Source organism: Dasypus novemcinctus, chromosome 21 (genome assembly GCF_030445035.2).
Source record: "Dasypus novemcinctus isolate mDasNov1 chromosome 21, mDasNov1.1.hap2, whole genome shotgun sequence".
NCBI classification, from domain to species: Eukaryota; Metazoa; Chordata; class Mammalia; order Cingulata; family Dasypodidae; genus Dasypus; species Dasypus novemcinctus.
The window spans coordinates 23387105-23405983 of record NC_080693.1 but is presented as its reverse complement, the minus strand read 5'-3'; the positions used below and the strand labels follow the sequence as shown (position 1 = coordinate 23405983).

General features: G+C 45.9%; 1 protein-coding gene across 1 annotated transcript in view; it reads left to right on the top strand.

The window, feature by feature from the left end:
* USP43 (ubiquitin specific peptidase 43) overlaps positions 1-18879 on the top strand; it is a 76447-nt gene that overhangs the window by 20078 nt on the left and 37490 nt on the right. Inside the window, exons 3-8 of the mRNA XM_058283486.2 lie at positions 1320-1423; positions 9837-9929; positions 11889-12024; positions 14539-14674; positions 15955-16090; positions 18023-18134. Coding sequence (XP_058139469.1) covers positions 1320-1423; positions 9837-9929; positions 11889-12024; positions 14539-14674; positions 15955-16090; positions 18023-18134 — 717 coding nt within the window. The remainder of the gene's footprint in view (positions 1-1319; positions 1424-9836; positions 9930-11888; positions 12025-14538; positions 14675-15954; positions 16091-18022; positions 18135-18879) is intronic.

Here is an 18879-nt window from a genome sequence, read left to right as displayed (position 1 = left end):
GTTGAAAAAACACCATTCTAGGGCATCTTTTATGTGTGGCCTTATGTAAATACTTAAATAGGTGATTTTGCATTCTGCTAAGTAACTTTATAAGTGGCTTTGATGCTGGGATTGCCCAAGGGCACACCTCTGCAAGGACAGTGATTCATACACAGCGGTGGTACAAGAAATAATTGTGTCCAATATGTGGTGAGACGTGGGGAGGTGGAGAATAAAATTAGGGAAATCAGAAACTTGGAATAATTCATACTGGAAGTGGTAGGAATCTAGAGGAGGCTGGTGGCATTTGGGTAGGCAGGAGATCCAAGGTAGAGTCGGTTAAACATGACTCCCAAAGAAATCAGATCCTAGTCCCTGGAACCTGTGGATGTTACCTTAGATGGCAGAGATTTAGCAGGTGTGTTAAATTAAGCGTGGGGATTATCCTGGATTATCTAGGTGGGCCCTAAATGTAATCCCAAGTGTTTTTCTAAGAGAGAAGCTAAAGGAGATTTGAGAACCCAGAGACGGTGATGTGAACACAGAGCAGAGAGATGTGAAGATTCTGGCCTTGAAGTCTGGAGTGATGCTGCCACAGGCCAAGGAACGCGGGCAGCCACCAGAAGCTGGGAGCGGCCAGGAGCGGATTCCCCGAGGACGGCCTGGCCGGCACTTTGAATTCATCCCAGTCATGCTGATTCCAGGCGCCTGGCCTCCAGAACTGTGAGAGAATACGTTTCTGTTGCTGGAAGCCACTGGTTTGTGGTCATTTGCGACAGGAGCCTCAGAAAATGAACGCACAAGCAAATGCACAGCAGGGCCCGCCAGGTCTTCTAGATGGAGCGAAGGAAGCCCCGGACCCAACGCTGAGATTTAAAGCCTGGTCTGTCTGAGAAAGGCGGTGCCATCGTGAAAACGGACTGCCTGGGAAGTGTGTGCAGGAGAGGGGTTCGCCGGTGGAAGATTTGGTGTGGACGTGAGGGAGGGGGCGCCAGCCCACCCTGGTGAAATGCGGAGGGGGGCGCCTCGGCGCGGAGGCCCAGCGGAATGGAGACCAAGAGCAGGGCCATGAACCCCGAGGTCATCGTCGAAGCCGGGGGGTACTGGCGAGGTTCGCCAAGATTCATCCCTCCGTTTTGCTCTTTCAATTCTCCCCGTCTCTCTTCGGGAGTTTGGGGATGAAGGGATTGAGTGTGTTGGGTATGAAAGTCCAGGCTCTAGGCACAGAGTCAGGCCCGGGGAGGGTGGGGACAGGCCAGCAGGAGGTGAGACTCTGGTCTGGGAGGCGTGAGTTAACCTGGGTGTGACTAATCTTGCTTTCTTTCCTCATTTCTGTGTAGCTGCAGCCTGAAGTCGGTAGAAACTCTGAGAACCTCCCGTCGCCATCACCTCAGCTTTCTCTAGGCCAAAGCTTTGTGCAAAGCCACTTTCAAGCCCAATATCGGTAAGAACGGGATGTGCTTAGAATTCCTCACCCAAGGGCTCTGCCCCCTGAGCTGCCGGCGACCAGTCTCCCAGTACCCTGAGGTCACCAAACCTCCAAACCCAGAAACACCCTTCTCTCTCTCTCCCATTGTTAATCCATATTAACCCCTCACTGCTATAGGCACCAACCGGAAGTAATTATCCTCCTTTTTCCTGGCTCTGGGCCTTCCCGCTGGGGGGTTCCACGGAGTGTGACGTGGAGGCAGGTCTTACCACCCCGTGCTCGCCGTCAGGCCGTGGAGAGGAGACCCCTCCTGTATTATTATTTTTTTTGGTCTGAGAGCCTGATTTAACTAGTCACTTTTGAGTTCAAGAGTTCCCAAGGAGAGTATAAAAATATATAGAATTATACAGCCTTTGACATTAGCGAGTATATAGTGTGACACTGCAGAGAATCAGAGTTTTCTTTTTTTAAAGGAGCTACAGGAGATTGAACCAGAGAGTCACACACAAAACTGGCCCTCAAACCACTGAGCTACACCTGCTCCCCGGCAGAATAGTTTTAAGTGTTATAACACTACAGTGAAAGCACCCATGTAGCAGGTCAGGGAGTGGAGAAATGCCCCCTGGGCTTCAGGGAGGAGGTGTGCCTTTTGGATGGGCTCTGAAGGAATAGGATTAAATAAGTGGGGACGTATTTAACATGAATGAATAAATGGAGGTTTAAAGGTGAGAATGTGTGCAGTGACCTGACTTTAGGAGAAGCCAGTGGTTACAGAGGATTTTCTTTAGGCCTGATGTTGCCCATATATATATATTTTTCTTTTTTTTTAGGAGGTATCAGGGATTGAACCCTGGGAAGCAGGTGCTCAACCACTGAGCTACATCCACTGCCCTTTGCTCATATATATATATATATATTTTTTTTAGGTACTGGGGGGCCAGGCATTTAACCCAGGACCTCATGTGTGTGAAGCTGGCACTCAACCATGGAGCCACATCGACTTCCCTGAGTTGTTTTTTCGGTTTGTTTTGCTTGTTGTTTTTGTTTTTTTCAGGAGTACCAAGAACTGAACGTGGGACCTCCCATGTGGGAGGTGGGCACTCAGCTCCTTGAGCCACATCTACTCCCTCCTTGCCCACTTATTTTTTATTTAATTCATACAAGAGCCCTAAGCGACGGGTGTTTCAGTTTGGAAGGTTGGGCTCTTCCCAAATCCTAGGATTTGTTCTCTGATCTGTCTCTGAAACACAAATTCTACTTGTTTTCTTTGTAATGCTTTTTCTTCCCTTCCTTTGCTTTTACATTTCACTTCATTCTTTTCTGTTGCTATACTTCATTTGTACCCCCTTGTTCTCTACTATGAATACCAACTTTAAAAAAAAAATAGTTTTCTTCTGGATGCTGCATCAAATCATTTTCAAAGGTTTGCTTTTCTCTGAGTTTTTCTGGGTACCATTCTCTTTCCTTTGCTGTGGAATGTGTTTCTTAGCTCTCCTATTTTTTTTTCTCATTTTTTCACTCTCTTCAAGCAAGGTAATGATTATTCAGTCTTCTAGAATTCACTTACAGCCATTTACTTCCATACTTCTTTTTTTTTTTTTTTAATCTGACCCACAATTTTATTTCTTGGGCATGCCTGCCCCTGCAACCATTTCAAGTCTTAGAAAGAGAACTTTCAACACTAAAATTTGAACAGGATTTTCTGCTTACCCTTGCTGTTTACAAATTAAGCTCATTTTCAATTCAGCATCAAAACAAAGACTCTGGTTAAACCTTTCTCACTGTTTAACCTTATATTCAGATCCAGCCTCACTGCAAAGCCGATCCATTTTCTTATAACCAAGATTTTCTAAATCCAGATCAATTTTCAGGATGTGTTAGGACTTAAGCCTACTGACATTCTTTTTCTTTCTTTTTTTTTTTTTTTTTTGTTGTTGTTGGTTTTTTTAAATTATTTATTTATTTTTAAAAATTACATTCAAAAAATATGAAGTCCCATTCAGCCCCACCGCCCCCACCCCCCGCTCCCCCCACAGCAACACTGTCTCCCATCATCGTGACACATCCATTGCACCCGGTAAGTACATCTCTGAGTATCACTGCACCCCTAGTCAATGGTCCACATCATAGCCCACACTCTCCCACGTTCCATCCAGTGGGCCCGGGGGGGATCTACAATGTCCCGTAATTGTCCATGAAGCACCACCCAGGACATCTCCTCGTCCCGAAAACGCCTCCACATCTCATCTCTTCCTCCCATTCCCCAAACCCAGCAGCTACCATGGCTGCCCTTCCCACACCCATTCCACATTTTCTCTGTTACTTCCATACTTCTTGCCCACTAATTTCTGAGGGTATGTATTCTTTGTCTTAGGAAAGGAGGAGGTCACATAAAATTGCCAAGAAACTATCTTTTTTTTTTTAAGATTATTTATTTATTTCTCTCCCCCCCCAACCTCGGTTGTCTGTTCTCTGTCTATTTACTGCGTCGTCTTTGTCCGCTTCTGTTGTTGCCAGCGGCACAGGAATCTCTTTTTGTTTTTGTTGCGTCATCTTGTTGTGTCAGCTCTCCGTGTGTGCGGTGCCATTCTTAAGCAGGCTGCACTTTCTTTCCCACTGGGCGACTCTCCTTACAGGGCGCACTCCTTGCGCGTGGGGCTCCCCTACGTGTGGGACACCCCTGTGTGGCACGGCACTCCTTGCACACATCAGAAGGAGGGAAGGAAGGACAAAGGGGAGAGTTTTGTGAGAGAGAGGCAAAGGGTCAGCAAGATTTCCTCTAGCCAGCATCCAGGGGCGTCCTTATACAGCACATTCACTCATTTCTCCACTCCCTCCCTTTCCTTTCCCTGTTTCCCATTTCATCCACAAGTGCTCTCCCACATTCCTTCTTTCAAGTGTTTGCGTGCCTGCTATTATGTTTGGTCAGTGGTTACAATGAGGAGCAAAACACCCTGCCCCATGGAGAGAAATACTCATAAAATATGTATTCATTTCTTTTTTAAAAAATTAAAAAAAAAATTTTTTTAGAGCAGTTACAGGTTTACAAAAAAATCACACAGAAACAACAGGGTTCCTATATACCACTTCCCCACCCCCACAATTTTCCCTATCATTAACATTTTGCATTAGTGTAGTATCTTTGTTACAACAGATGAACCAATATTATTTTAATTATATTATTAATTCAAGTCCATTAGGGTTCCCTTGGTGGTGTACAGTTCTATATTTGCTTTTTTCTTTTTTAAAATGTTTATTGCAGCAACATATACACAACTTAGACTTTCCCATTTTAACCACTTTCAGGTATCTAATTCAGTGGTGCTAATTACATCCACAGTGTTTTGCTCCCATCACCACCATCCACTGCATTTATTCCTTAGGTATTTAATTCACGCCTGCTATGTCCCAGGTCCTCTCCTAGGTGCTGGGAATGGAGCTGTGAACGAGACCCAGCCCCTGTTCTCATGGAGCTCACATTCTTTTGGGCGGGGGTGTGTTTGGATAATACTCAAGTAAACAACCTGCGATCCTGATAAGTGAGGCGATAAGGAGGTGGGGGAGGCAGTGAACTCTAGATCAGGTGGTCAGCAGAGGCTTCTCCGTCAGAGGGGACATCTGACCTGAGAACTGAGTTAACGGGAGTCAACCAGTCACATAATTGGGAACAGAGTATCTCAGGCAGAAGAAACAGCAAGGCAAAGGTCCCGAGGTAGGAGCGATCTTGGCAAGTCCAAGGAACAGAAGGGCCAGTGGTGCTGCCAGGTGGTCAGCGGGTGGAGGTGAGGCAGGGACCTGGCAGGGCAGGGCTCCCGGCCAAGGGTAAGGAAGCCTCTGGAAAGTTTAAAGCTGGGTTGGTCTAGCTGATCCGTTGAAGCAGCTGAGATGCCGCCGCACATTTCCCAGGGAGGGGCCACGGAGGTTGCATTAATTTGCCATGGAGCTGCCCCTGCAAAGTACCAGAAATGGGTTGACTTCCAGAACGGGAATTTTATGAGAGGAAAACCCTACAGTTCCGAGGCTGTGAAATGTCCACATCCAAGCACCATCAGAGATGCTTTCTCACCAAAGCCAGCTGCTGGCGAGCCCGGGGTCCTGCCACGTGGTGAGCCAAGGTGGCGCCCAGAGGACCCTGCCTTGCCCTCTGGGCTCACCGCCTCCCAGAGCTGGGCTTTGGGCGACCACACAGAGGGCTGGTCTCTTCCGGGCTTCCTCTCTCAGGCGGCTGTCCGGCTCCCTTCCTCAGTTCAGCTGTGGGCCCTCAAGCACAGGGCGCGTCTCCTCAGCCCCAAGCTGTTCCGTGGGCCCAGCGCCTTGGGGGCTTCCTGCTTCACACTTCGTTCTTGGCCGTCCTCCAGCCGGCTCTCTCCCCTGGTTGGGTCAAAATGGCAGCTGGCTTTCTGTGTCTCCCCGTCTGTATAAAGCTCACGTAAAAGGACAGAGCCCCAGCCCGAGGCACGCCTCACCCACACAGTGCAGTCACAGGCCCATCCCCAACGGTCTCTTCGGGATTTACCAAATTCAAACTGTCACAGAGGTGGAGATGGACTTGGAATGTTTGGGGTATAGATCCAGCCGAGCTTGTTAATGGGTTTAGGGGTGTGGGGTAGAAGGCTGAGAGAAAGATAAGCATCTCAAGTGACACCTGAGTCTTTACTTATAACTGATGGGTGCTTTGAAGTGCGCCTTACAGACTTACCTGACTCTGTGTGGGGTGAATCAGGGAGAGATTCCTGGGGAAGTGGCACTTGAGCCAATCACTTTTTTTTTTTTTTAGGAGGTACCGGGGATTGAACCCAGAACCTCATACAGGGGAAGTGGATACTCAGCCACTGAGCTGCATCCACTCCTTGAGGATGTAGCTTGAGGGCTACAATGAGGAGTAGGATGCAAGGTGGTTTTGCTAAAAATGGACTGGTAAAAGCTAAAAAATACCTCCTCCATGCCTGATAGTCTATAGTAAAGAAAAAAAATTAGGTAGGGGTGTCCAACTTGGCTCAGGCCTTTGAAAGCTGAGAGGTGATTTTCTGCCGTGTTCAGTGGGGCCAGCTCCAAGCCGGGGCTCAGGGGTGGTGCCTGGTGCTCCAGACCCTCTTTCCCCTTTCTTTCTACTGGGCGGGCTTGATTGGGATGCAAAGCCACTCTGGGTCAGCCTTCTCTATGAACTTGAGAGATGGAGGTGCTGATTTTGAGCGCTTCACCGAGGCTCTGCTCCCCTCCCCCTTTTTAGGGAGCTGAATTTTTATATATTTTTTTCTTTTAGTTGGAGAGGAGGGAGAGTAAGAGTAGAGTGCTAGAGATTATGAACTATAGGGAAAATAGTATTATTCTATATGATTATTACCTCAACCTAGAAACATCTGTGCATTTAATGGCCAATGATTGTTGCTGTGTTGGATTATGGCTAGAGGAGGGAGTGTGTGTGTATTTGTTTAAGTCCTTCATGCAGCTCAGAACTTACGTACACAAGTATAATCTGTTGTCCCACTGTAGGCAGAGTGTTCGGCTTTATTCAGAGTGTTTCTTTGGAGGCTCTCCTAGACACGGAGAGGCCAAATCTTGGTTAAATGTCCTGTCAGTGACTGTTCGCTTAGACACCAGTTCTGCCGTCGAGTGAGCAGATAAAGTTGGCCAAGGGTGAGTATTCGGCAGCAGGAAAGGTCAGCGTGCAAAATGGGCACTGTCCAAAGCTGAGGCTCGTTTCTGGGCCTTGGCGACTGGTAAAAAACAAATAGAGCTTTCGTCGCAGCTGACCAGGTTGGCATTGCAGCCAGTGCCATTTGATAAGGAGAATGCCTCACCCCAAGAGCGAATATGAATGGAAGGGAAGTAGGCGTTCTCTTTCCTTTTCTCCCATGAGAGCTTGGGGGGACGGCGGGGACAAGAGCCCAGATCGTTTGTGCTCTGGAGGGCGTGGTGAGGGTGAAAGGACCACGTCTCAGGGCACACCTCGGGTGCTGCTGGAACCTGGTTACATCTGGAATTTTCTGTGGAAGTGAAGCTGCCTCTCCTGCTAATTCATCTATCATACTCACTTTTCAGCATTTCTCCACCTTTGGAAAAACAGGTAGATTTCACGTCCTCCCTGTAGTTTATTTTATGAAAACAATACATTTTCTTCGTTCTCTAAATATAAAATTAAACCATTCCATGTCTTTTCCAAACTACACCTCTTGCTCCCTGACGGAATTTAATGTGATGCATCTATTCAAGGAAAATGCAATCCAGTTTAGTTTTAGTGCATTTAAAAGTAATCATAAGTAATCATTGGTATAGAGTTTCTGCTTAGAGTGATGGGGGTGGGAAGCAGAGCTTGAGACAAAAAAAAAAAGAAGTAAAAGAAAGATACTCCTTTTTAATTTGTTTAAATGTGAAACAGGGAGTTGGAAATTTCCCAATGACAAAAATGCATCTTCAGGCCTCGACTGTGCCTAGTGAAGTGATGAGTGAAGGTGGGACGAGAGAAGAGGACTGGAGGACACCCAGCAGTGCCAGGCGTCCACTCTCTGCCAGGGAACTTAAACCAGGGGCAGCAAGAGTGATTGGACATTAAAAACTGGGGTCTGGGGAGCAGATGTAGCTCAAGTGGTTGAGCACCTGCTTCTCATGTACGAGGTCCCAGGTTCAATCCCCAGTACCTCCTAAAAACAAAACCAACCAACAAAAAAACTAATTCTTGGGAAGCAGATGTGGCTCAAGTGGTTGGGCTCCCACCTACCACCTGGGAGTTCCCTGGTTTGGTCCCCAGTGCCTCCTAAAGAAGACAGCGAGTTGGTATGACAGGCAAGTGTGACAAGCTGATGCAATAAGAGCCACAACAAGAAGAAAAAACATAATGAGAGACAACAAAGCAGGGAACGGAGGTAGCTCAAGTGATTAGGCACCTCTCTCCCTCACTGGCGGTCTCAGGTTTGGTTGCCAGTGCCTTTAAAGAAACAAGGAAGATGAACAGACACAGCAGGTGCAAAACAATGAGGGGGTGGAGAGAAATTTAAAAAAATATATATATTTTTTAAATCAAACCACTTCTCACCAGGGAGCTGATGTAGCTCAAGTGGTTGAGCACCTGCTTCCCATGTACCTCCTAGAAAAGCAAAACAAAAAACCAGCATCTGTTTTCTAAAATCATGGTTGTATGTTCTATTAACTTCTTTCCAACTGAGCAGGTCACTTTGGATTGTATTGGGCATCTTGAGGTTTGTATCTTGCATGTCCTGGTTTTTCCTCTTTTACCTGCTCAGCAGAAAATCAGTCAGGCAGGACTAGAGCTTTCCAGAGGTGCAGGAAAGTGTTCCAGTACCAGCTATTGTTTATTTGCTGACCTGTCCTGGTTACGGCCATCTAATGATAGGAGCTTGGACTTCAGAATGTGGTTATCATTTAGTATTCCAAAGGAAGTTAATGTAGATTTTCAGATAAGCAACAGCATGCAGAAATCCCTCACATATTAGAAGAATATGGTGCATTATACCATTAAGGAAATAAAATTGGAGCACCCACGTGGAATATAAAAGTGGTGCTTTACTTTCAGAGATGTATGTTAAAGTAAGGGAGCGTTAAATTTAAAAAAGGTCAAAGAACATAAATAACTATATCTGCTTTGAAACAAATGATGTCTCGCTGCTTTTACAAAAGACACAGGGGGGAGTGGAGGTGGCCCAAGTGATTGAGCACCCGCGTCACACATGGGAGGTCCTGGTTTGGTTCCCAGTACCTCCTAAAAAAACAAGTAAATAACAAGCGAACAAAAGAAAAAAACAACTCAGGAGCTGATGTTGAGCGCCGATTTCCCACATGTGAGGTCCTGGGTTCAATCCCCAGCCCCAGTACCTACAAAAACAAAAAAACCGCAAGAATGGTGACGAGCATAAACTCTGGAGCCTGAGCCCAGCTCTGTCACTGAAGAGCTGTGTGTCATTGGGCAAGTTACTTTACCTCTCTCTGCTTCCATTTTCTCCTCCTTAAAACAGGGCTAGTAATAGTACCTACCCCTATAAGGTTATTATGGGTAGTGAAGGTGTTAATATATGTACAGTAGTCAGAGCAATGCCCCGTATGTAGTAAATGCCGTTTAAATGTTAGCTATTACTATTAGCTGCTATTTTCTGAACTTCATTCTTTCTTCACCGTTCGACAAGAAGACTGGACTCCATCAATGGCTCTCCGCTCTGGCTGAACACTAGCAATACGTGGGGAACTTATAAAAATGCTCGTGCCCAGGTCCCACCCCACCCCAGCTGATACAGAGGCTCTGGGAGCAGGGCCTGGGCACCTGCGTTCTTGAAAAGCTTCCCGTGATTCTGCGGCGTAGTGAGGTTCTGAGATCGCCTCCAGCTTGCTGTGTTTGCGGATGGGGGTGGCCGTGGCTTCCCTGTTCTCGAGGCCGCAGCGCGTGCGACTAAGCTTTCGTCTCTCTCCTTTCTCACAGGTCCTCTCTGACCTGTCCCCACTGCCGGAAGCAGAGTAACACCTTCGATCCTTTCCTCTGCGTGTCACTCCCCATCCCCTTACGCCAGACCAGGTAGGTGAGGCCCGGGGGGGGGGGGGGGGGGGGGGACTCGGCCCGACTTCCACCTGTCTGTACGCCTGGGGGACCGCCTGCTTCTCAGCCGGCGTTTCTCGAGAAACGGGCCTTGCGGCTGCTGATGCTGCGCAGTGGAACGGCGCAGCGGAAGGGAGAGGTGCGGGGAGGGACGTGGCCTGGGGGCCTTTGCTGGCCTGCGCAGTCGCCAGGCGGGCGTCTGTGGCCCCTTCGGAAGCCGACGCGGGCCACCTGTATCACTTCTCATGGGGGCAAAACAGAAAAAACTGTCCCCACCTGATTTCCCAGCTTGACTTTTTTTTTTTTTTTAAAGATTTATTTTTATTTATTTAATTCCCCTCCCCTCTCCCGGTTGTCTATTTTCTGTGTCTTTTTGCTGCGTCTTGTTTCTCTGTCGGCTTCTGTTGTCGTCAGCGGCACGGGAAGTGTGGGCGGCGCCATTCCTGGGCAGGCTGCTCTTTCTTTCGCGCTGGGCAGCTCTCCTTACGGGGGGCGCACTCCTTGCGTGCGGGACACCCCTGCATGGCAGGGCACTCCTTGCACGCATCAGCGCTGCGCATGGGCCAGCTCCACACGGGTCAAGGAGGCCCGGGGTCTGAACCGCGGACCTCCCATGTGGTAGATGGACGCCCTAACCACTGGGCCAAAGTCCGTTTCCACCAGCTTGACTTTCAAATCCTTGGTGGAGGTGTAGGAAAAAAGCTTTCTTTCAGGAGAGGGTGGGGAAAGGAAGGGTTAATGGGGAGAAAAGACAAGAAAAGGAGGTAAGGGGCGAGGTTGGTGGGACCCAGCGCCCTGGCAGCAAGGGGCCCCACGGAAGCCTGTTTTGGCCATGGCCGTTACGGGAACGGGCCTTTCTCAGCGTCAGGACATTCTAGTGGCGCCTGTATATGGAGCGCCCCCACGGAGCCGTCTTTTCGAGGGATCCTGCGCTTACCGGGCTCCCCTTCTCCCCCATCCTCTCGGTGTTCTCTGGGGTGGTGGCGCCCGGCCCCTGGGCCTCCGTCCCTAGAGCTCGGTTGTCCTGGTAGCTCGCCTCATTATGGGAGGTGTTCTCCCTCTCCATTAAGCCCATCTCCCACCTTTAGGACGGAGCACCGCCCTAAAGCCTTCCCTGGAGCTTCATCTCCCTTTCTGCTCTGAAATCCTGTGTCTACACCACAAACACAGCAGCGGCTGGTATCTTATCGTCGACATCATCAGCTGATGTCTAGTGATAGGTGTGCTCTGGGCCCCTGCCTGACATAGGAGAGCGGGTCGTGGCTGGGACCAGCACGCTGGAGCCAGACCACCCGCGTCCAAGTCCCAGCTGTACCGGTTAGCTGCGTGATGCAAATAATTACTTCACCTCTTTGTGCCTCAGTGTCCTCCTCTGTAACGAAGGAGATGCAAAGTACCTACTTGTGAGCCTCCTGGGGAGAATTAAATCAGTCACTTATCTGAAGTGTTTAGAACGGAGCCCTATGTAGAGCAGGAGATGATGACAGCAGCCAGAGGAGTAAGTCTTGGTGTTTTGGCAGAGACAGTGGGACCAGGGAAAGTATCCAGAGCAGTTAGGATTGTTGTTTCCACGCCAAGGGAGAATTGCAGTAAGGGCCATATCATCAAGAGTGTTAAATTATACTGGAAGAAGCAGCTTGACTGACTTTTCAAACGTCAAAGTTTATTTTTGCTTAAGATTATTTATTTAACAGATAGAAAAGTGAGGTTATAGAGCTGTACTGTGCAGCTTTGGCAAATTCCTTTCATTTTAGCGCACAGGTTAATGAACACGTCGACTGAGACGCTGGGAAATTTGGCTCTCCACTGCCACCTGGTGACAGCGCACCTGAAGTGCAGGGCTCCAAGCGGGGAACTTGACCCAGGGTCAGCGGTGTTGGTTTCCTGCCAGGTCCTGTCCGCCCTTTGAGGCTGTGGCCCCCTCTTGCTATTTTCCAGGTTCTTGAGCGTCACCCTGGTTTTCCCGTCGAAGAGCCAGCGGTTCCTGCGGGTGGGCCTGGCTGTGCCCATCCTGGGCACAGTGGCAGCCCTGAGGAAGACCGTCGGGGAGGAAGGCAACGTCCCCGCGGATGAGGTGTGACGGAATTGCGCTTTCATGGGGCCCGGTCACTGGATGACAGAACCCTAACTGGGCCAACTGTCTAGACGTTTTAGAATCGTCTGGTTGCCAGGTGACTCCAGCGTGACTCATGGGTTTTGGTTTGATTTGTGGTTCCTGGTGCCTTTGACCTCCCTGCGTTTACACAAAATGACCCGAAAAGAACTCTTGTGCCTTTCGAGAAGGCGGTGACGATTTTGATCATAATAATTCTGATCATTGTTAACTACACGCTGGGCGCTACTCCATGAGCTGATTCAATCCTCACAACTGCCCTGTGTGAAGGAGATATCACAAGTACCCTCATTTTGCCGATGAGGAAATGAGAGGCACTGAGAGGTTAAGTGAACCCCCAAGGTCACACAGCTAGTAAGTGGCTGAGCCAGGATTTGAATGCAGACACTTGGGCTACTATTCTATATGTTCACGTTCAAGAGTAGAGTCCAGGATACTCAACTGGGGAGGACAAATGAAACATGGGAAACTACAGAGAGAACTAGGATGCATAGCTTGAGAGAGGAAATTTGGGAGAAGGCAGGATGGCTTTTTTTTTTTTTAGTTATTTGCTTCACTTTGGAGAGCTGACCTCACAGCAGGCGCCCCCAGGAGTGGGTGAGGGGTGGTGATGGTGACAAGCACGGTGGCATGACGGGAAGCTCCCTGAATAGGGTGCTACCTGCGATTGAGTCCCTTTCTAGTTTTGTGACCTTGAAGAGAGTAAGTGATGAGCAACCTGTTTCTTTAACCGTGAAATGGAGCCGCTCCTCTCACTACCTTGTCAGATTTTTAAAACTAAAAAATCTTTTAACCCTCTCGTTAAGGTGTAAACCCCAATAAAGCGTGCATGTCTCAAGGTTCTAATTGGTTGCATTTTAAATGTGTCTACATCGAGTGACCGCTGTGGACCTGGCATCTCCCTCCTCCCGCAGGGCTCCATCCCGCCCCCACCCAGGCAGTTCCTCTGACCTTTACCATCACCTCCGAGGACTTTTATGAGGATCAAATGAAAAGTCCCCAAGAAACTAGTTATTTGATTTGTAAACTTTAAAGTGCTCTATGGGGATTTGTTGAGAGAGTAAGCCAATCAGTGGGTGAAAATCCTGGGGAAAAATGTCAATAATAAAAGATCAGTGGAGCAGGTATAGCTCAGTGGTTGAGTTCCTGCTTTCATGTAGGAGGTGCCAGGTTCAATTCCTGATACCTCCTTAAAAAAATTCACAAGGTTGATGTCATAGAGATCATGTTTGAATAAAGACAGTCAGGAATTTGAGAGGTGTGATGTGTTTGCTCAGAGAGATAGGAATTACTTGGCATGTTAGAAAGTGTCAGGGTGGCAGGTGGGCATTTTGGCTGGAACATAAAATCTATTTTGATATTTGTTTCCTCTAACTGGCAAGTTTATTCCATTTGTATTAACTATGATCACAGATACCTTTTAATTTATTTTTTTCATTATTTTATGATGTCTATTTGCCTGCTTTTTCTTTCTTCACTTCCCCTTTCCTGCATCTTTTGGGTTGAACAATTTTTCTTTACTCCATCTCTTCTGGTTTGGGATTTATACATTATATTTCTCTTCTTTTAGTGGTTGTCATTAAAATATCAGTTTGCGCAATTAGCGAAGTCTAATGTTAACCTTTTCAAACAACACAGTGATCTCGGTATGATTTAATTTCCCTTATACATTTTTTAGATATTATTGTAAATAGATACCATTCTACAGTATTTAAATCCCACCTCCTTTCCCTTCCCCACTTGTAATAGTGTAATAGTTGATATTAGTATAGTTTTATTTGGTAAGTTCATGCTTATACTTGTATTTCCCATTTTCTTTGGTTCACCATTTCTTCTTACAACTCAGCTTTTCCTTCTGGATTCAGTGTCTTTTTATCCTGAAATGTTTCTTTTTGAGGAGAGCTTTGCAGTGACTGTCCTGTAAGTGGGCTATGAACAACATTGATATTGATTCCTTCAGCCCCTGGAGCAGCAGGGATAGGTTTGGGCGAGCCAGGTCCCTCAGGGCTGTCACCCCTCATGTCCACTACAGGTTTTTTCTGTTTCCCTGGGCCTTCCATAAAAACATTTTCCATATATTACATGATGTGCAAAGGGTTGGCAACACTATTTAGACATCCTTCCAGGGAAGGTCTGTCCAGGGTAAGTAAGTATTCTCACTTTTTGTGTGTCTGAAGAGGGCTTCAGGGTTTCCTGTGACAGTTTAGTCGGGTATAAAACATGAAGTGACCCCCAACTTCCTTTTTTCCCCCTATTTTTCGGCACTTTGATGGTATTCCATTGTTGCAGTTGAGATGTCTGGGATCAATCTTATTATTATTATTATACCTACTATGTTTTTACTAAAAATAAGTAGTTATTCGAAGGAAGGAAAGGGTAAAAAGGGCTGTAAGACTATCATTCCACTTTTGATTTCTTATCCTTTAAGTTCCCTTTGAGAAAATCAAAGTGGGAAACTGATGCTCCTCATTCCAGGTGATCTTGGTTGAAATGCATCCTGGCGGGTTCCAGCGGTCCTTCTTTGATGAAGAGGACCTGAATACCATAGCAGAGGGAGATGATGTGTATGCCTTCCACGCCCCGCCGTCCCCTGGCCAGGGGACACTCTCAGGTATGAGAACACTTTGCATTGTTCTGTTTGGGTATAGTGAATTTGAGAGGAAACTCTTTGGATGCTAAGGGATAAGACTTTTAGTTTTAGTACTTGGCAATGTCTTGTTTATTTCTCATGACTTTCATTGTATAAACATTTGATATTAAAATTTATTTTAACTCATACCAAGGTTCTCAAACCATAGCGACTGTCAGGATCACCTGGGTGGCTTGTTAATGCAGATTTCTGGGCCCTTCCCAAAGAGTTTTTTGATTTTGTGGGTCTGGGCTGGAGCCCAGGAATTTGCTGCTGGTCCTGGGGGCCACCCTTTGAGAACCACTATTCAGTGTAGGTACTGGCCTCATCTCCATTTTCAGTCCTCTTATATTTCCAGGTCTGAGCTTTATAAATTTGAGCAGTAGATGGAAAAAATGGGAGTGAAATGATGTGTTTTTTTTAACACTCCTATTTCCAAATGCCCTCTTTCCCTAAACTTTGGACTGGCTAAAACGGTCATTTCCTGACAGCCTTTCATTATTGATCCAATTGGCCAGACAAGAAAGCCCATGTTTAAAGGACCCCGAGCCAGCCTAGCAGCAGCTGTGGGAACCAGATGTCTGTGGTGCTCGGAGTCAACAGGGCGATTCGGGCCATGGAATCTGGTGCGAGACTTTGACTGGCCCTTGTTACAGTATAGCGGAGCAGAACAGATCCTCTTTTCACAATCAGCCACAGATGACATAACTTTGCCTTGAAAGCCAACATTTCAGAACTAAGTGGAGGGTGTTCTAATTCCTCCACCTCTTCAGTGGTAACGATTCCTGCCTTCTGTGTACTTCTCAGGTTGGCTCTCTGAGAGTGGTACTCTGGGGGCTCTCTGAGCTAGGCAAAAAAGCCACCCAAACCATTTTGGACTATTTCTTTGACTGGCTTTGAAAAGAGGTTAATTAAATCGCTGCCTTTGTGTGGAGTGGGTGTAGCTTGCTGGTTGAGCACCCGTTTCACATGTATGCTGTCCCGGGCTCAATCCCTGGTATGTCTTTAAAAAAAATTCCCTGCCCTTATTCAAAAGTTTTCAGCGAAACACAGCTGCAAATGCACATCGTGTATGTGATCTTGGTCTGCTAGAGGCCAGGTGACACAGCCACCTTGAGCCTGGGTATCTCCTCTCAAGCCCTATAGTATGTTCCTGCTTTAATATGTAGATGCTCGCAGAGAAAGAGGGGTCAGAGAGCCCAGGGTTCTGACATAGCAAAGCAGACCCTGCAAGATTTCAGATGCAGTTCTCCCTCTTCCAGCTCATCCACCTGGTCTCTCAGTCTCCCCACGCTTGGCAGCCCGTGAGGGTCGGCGATTATCCCTGCCGGTGCAGAGTGAGAACAAGGTGCTAATCCTCTTCTGTAACTTGGTGGGGTCAGGGCAGCAGGCTAGCAGGTATGTTTAACTTCACTCTTTTTTTTTTTTTTTAACATGCTATTTGGGATTTGTAGACATGTACTTAGGATTCTGTCTAGAGTAAGTTCTCATTTGATAAAATTAAACATCCTTTCCCAAGTATTATAATAAGCCAGGAGTGGGTTACTTTCTGATCAAGAAGATCAGAAATATCTGCCCTAATATCCTCCTTAACAATTAGCCAGCAGAGGCTTTCTTTTATAATATAGTTTTAAAATCAATCCATTGATTGATTTTTATAATATAGTTTTAAAATCAATCCATTGATTGATCCATATTAATACAGCATATAATCCATCCAAAGCGTACTAAGTGTATACATAACTGCAATGTGGAAGAACCTTGAAAACGTTACACTAGTGATATAAATTGGCATATAAGGACATATTTTGCATGATGTCACTTAAAAGATATGTCTAGAAATAGCAAATTCACAGAGATAGAAAATAGATTAGAAATTACCAGGGATGGGAAAGATTTGTTTGGTGGATATGTTAAAAAAAAATTTTAAGGTATTTTATCCTAGTAGGAGTAAATGAATCATTTAATAAGTGAGACTGGCCTTTTTTTTTAAATAGTCAATATTTTTTCTCCCACCATAAATTCATATACATAAATTCCGAATTGATTAGAGAGATAATTTTTAAAATAACTTGAAGATGATCTAGGGGAATATTTCTTTTAAATACATTTGACATTTTAAACTAAAAGCTCATTTGAAAGGCAGAAGACAAAGAAAAATCTTTACATCATGTGATATCTGTCATATAAAACTAGCTCTTTCTTAAATTAATAAGAGACAAATGCTCTCTTAGTAAAATGAACCACAAAGATTAAAGCAGTTCACAGAAGAAATACAAGCTATGTTAAAATATTTCACTTCATTAATAGTAGAAAAAAATTCCAATTACAACATCAAGACACCATTCTTAGTCTTTTAGATTGTTAAAGACTTCTTAAAAAAAATTAGTAATATGTATTCTGGGCAAGAGTCAGATAATCTGGTGTTTCTTCATTGGTAAATTAATCTAACATTTCTGGAGGGTCATTTGGGTGTAGAAAGCCTTAAAACTTTGGTCTCACATATCCACTTCTGGAAATACATCCTAAAGAAACAATTGGTCATATATACCAAAGATGTATGGGTGTACAAGAATATATGTAGTTCCTGAAATAAAGAAGGATTGTTTAAACAGAAACTTGGAAGCAACCTGAGTGCCCTACAGTAGAGTATTGGGTAGATAAACTGAGCCGTCATCCTTCAGAGGAGTGCACAGTGCACTTGCCCACCCAGATATGCCAGCTCGTATTTGTGCTGTGCTTCACCAAAGTGTGCTCGACACTTTCACATCCTTACTTCATTGGGTCTCCACTGTACCTTCCCTCAGTGTGGCCAAGGGGACAGCGAGTGCCTCAGTGGTTTGTCCAGATGTCCAGAGTTGCCCACTGCAGAGCTAGAATTGACAATCACCCCCATATCCAGCATTCTTGCACTGCAACCTGAATGCTGCATGTTCTTGAAGTTGAGACGTTGGATAACATTCTCAGCTGTACACAAAGCTGATGAAGGCATCAACTGGACTGTGTTGCCTTTCATTTCCCAGGGATCCCTGCCTTGCTTTCCTCTACTCCAGTATTCTCTTGCTCTGCTCTCCAGTATAGGCAAGACAAGGTAACAGCCACCTGCTCATTTGAAGCAACCTGTTTACATTGCAGTATCCCCTTGGCTTTGCATCTTTGGGCTTCTGTTTACATCACAGCACCTCCATTTCAGGTGACGATTAGATGACCATGGTCTGTGATTGGCAATTGTGTATGAAGTCCCTCCTGGTAGAGGGCTCTATGCCTGCTGCTTAACTCTTCACTGAGAGGAGCAAGCCCTCCTGACTGTTGGTTCTCCTTGGATTTCAGGTTTGGGCCACCTTTCCTGATAAGGGAAGACAGAGGCATTTCCTGGGCCCAGCTCCAGCAGCGTGTTCTCAGTAAGATCCGCTATCTCATGAAGAGCGAGCCCCCTTTACAGGTCAGTGGGGTCGGCGGCATCCAGGGGTTCCTGAAGAGAACTGTGGCTTGCTGTTAGTAAATGTGTGCAAGTGCCCGTTCTCTTATGAAACAACTTGGATGTATGTGCAAGGAAGTAACCGTTTTATGGCCTGGAGTGTTTTACTCTTAGTGGCATTACAATGTAGCTTTCATGGGATGGAGCTTTTTTCTGTTTTATCTTTCAAAAATACCATTGGAATAAAGAGTGGGATTTTCATTGCTATTCTCAATTTTGTATATTTATGGCCTTTCATGGTGTTTCTTGAAGGATAGTGTATTATAATAAATTGAAATGTATACATTTGGATAAAAAATTACCAGGGATTTGAGATGTGATTTCTGTGGAAAATTAAAATTGATGCTATGTCCCAAATATTAAAGTCTAGGCACTAAAATAATTTTTTTCCAGTTTTTGAAAAACTCAGAGAAAAACTCAAGGGAAAATTTTGCCCTGTTAATTTATTTATTCTCAAATTAATAGCTTCCAAATAAAAACACATATTCTAAAACCATTACCTTTAGCCCCAATAGTATCAGAAGCTATTCCGATGTCTGTCTGGTATAAAAGGTGGCAGGTCCATACCTTTAGAATCTTATTTTTTCCCATCTATCCTCTTAGAGCTTCTAATCTGGGGCATATACAAAACTTATTTCAGAAATAATTCCTCACAATTCACGTTCCTCCCTGCTGGGGGACCACCATACATTTGAATGGATTTATCAGT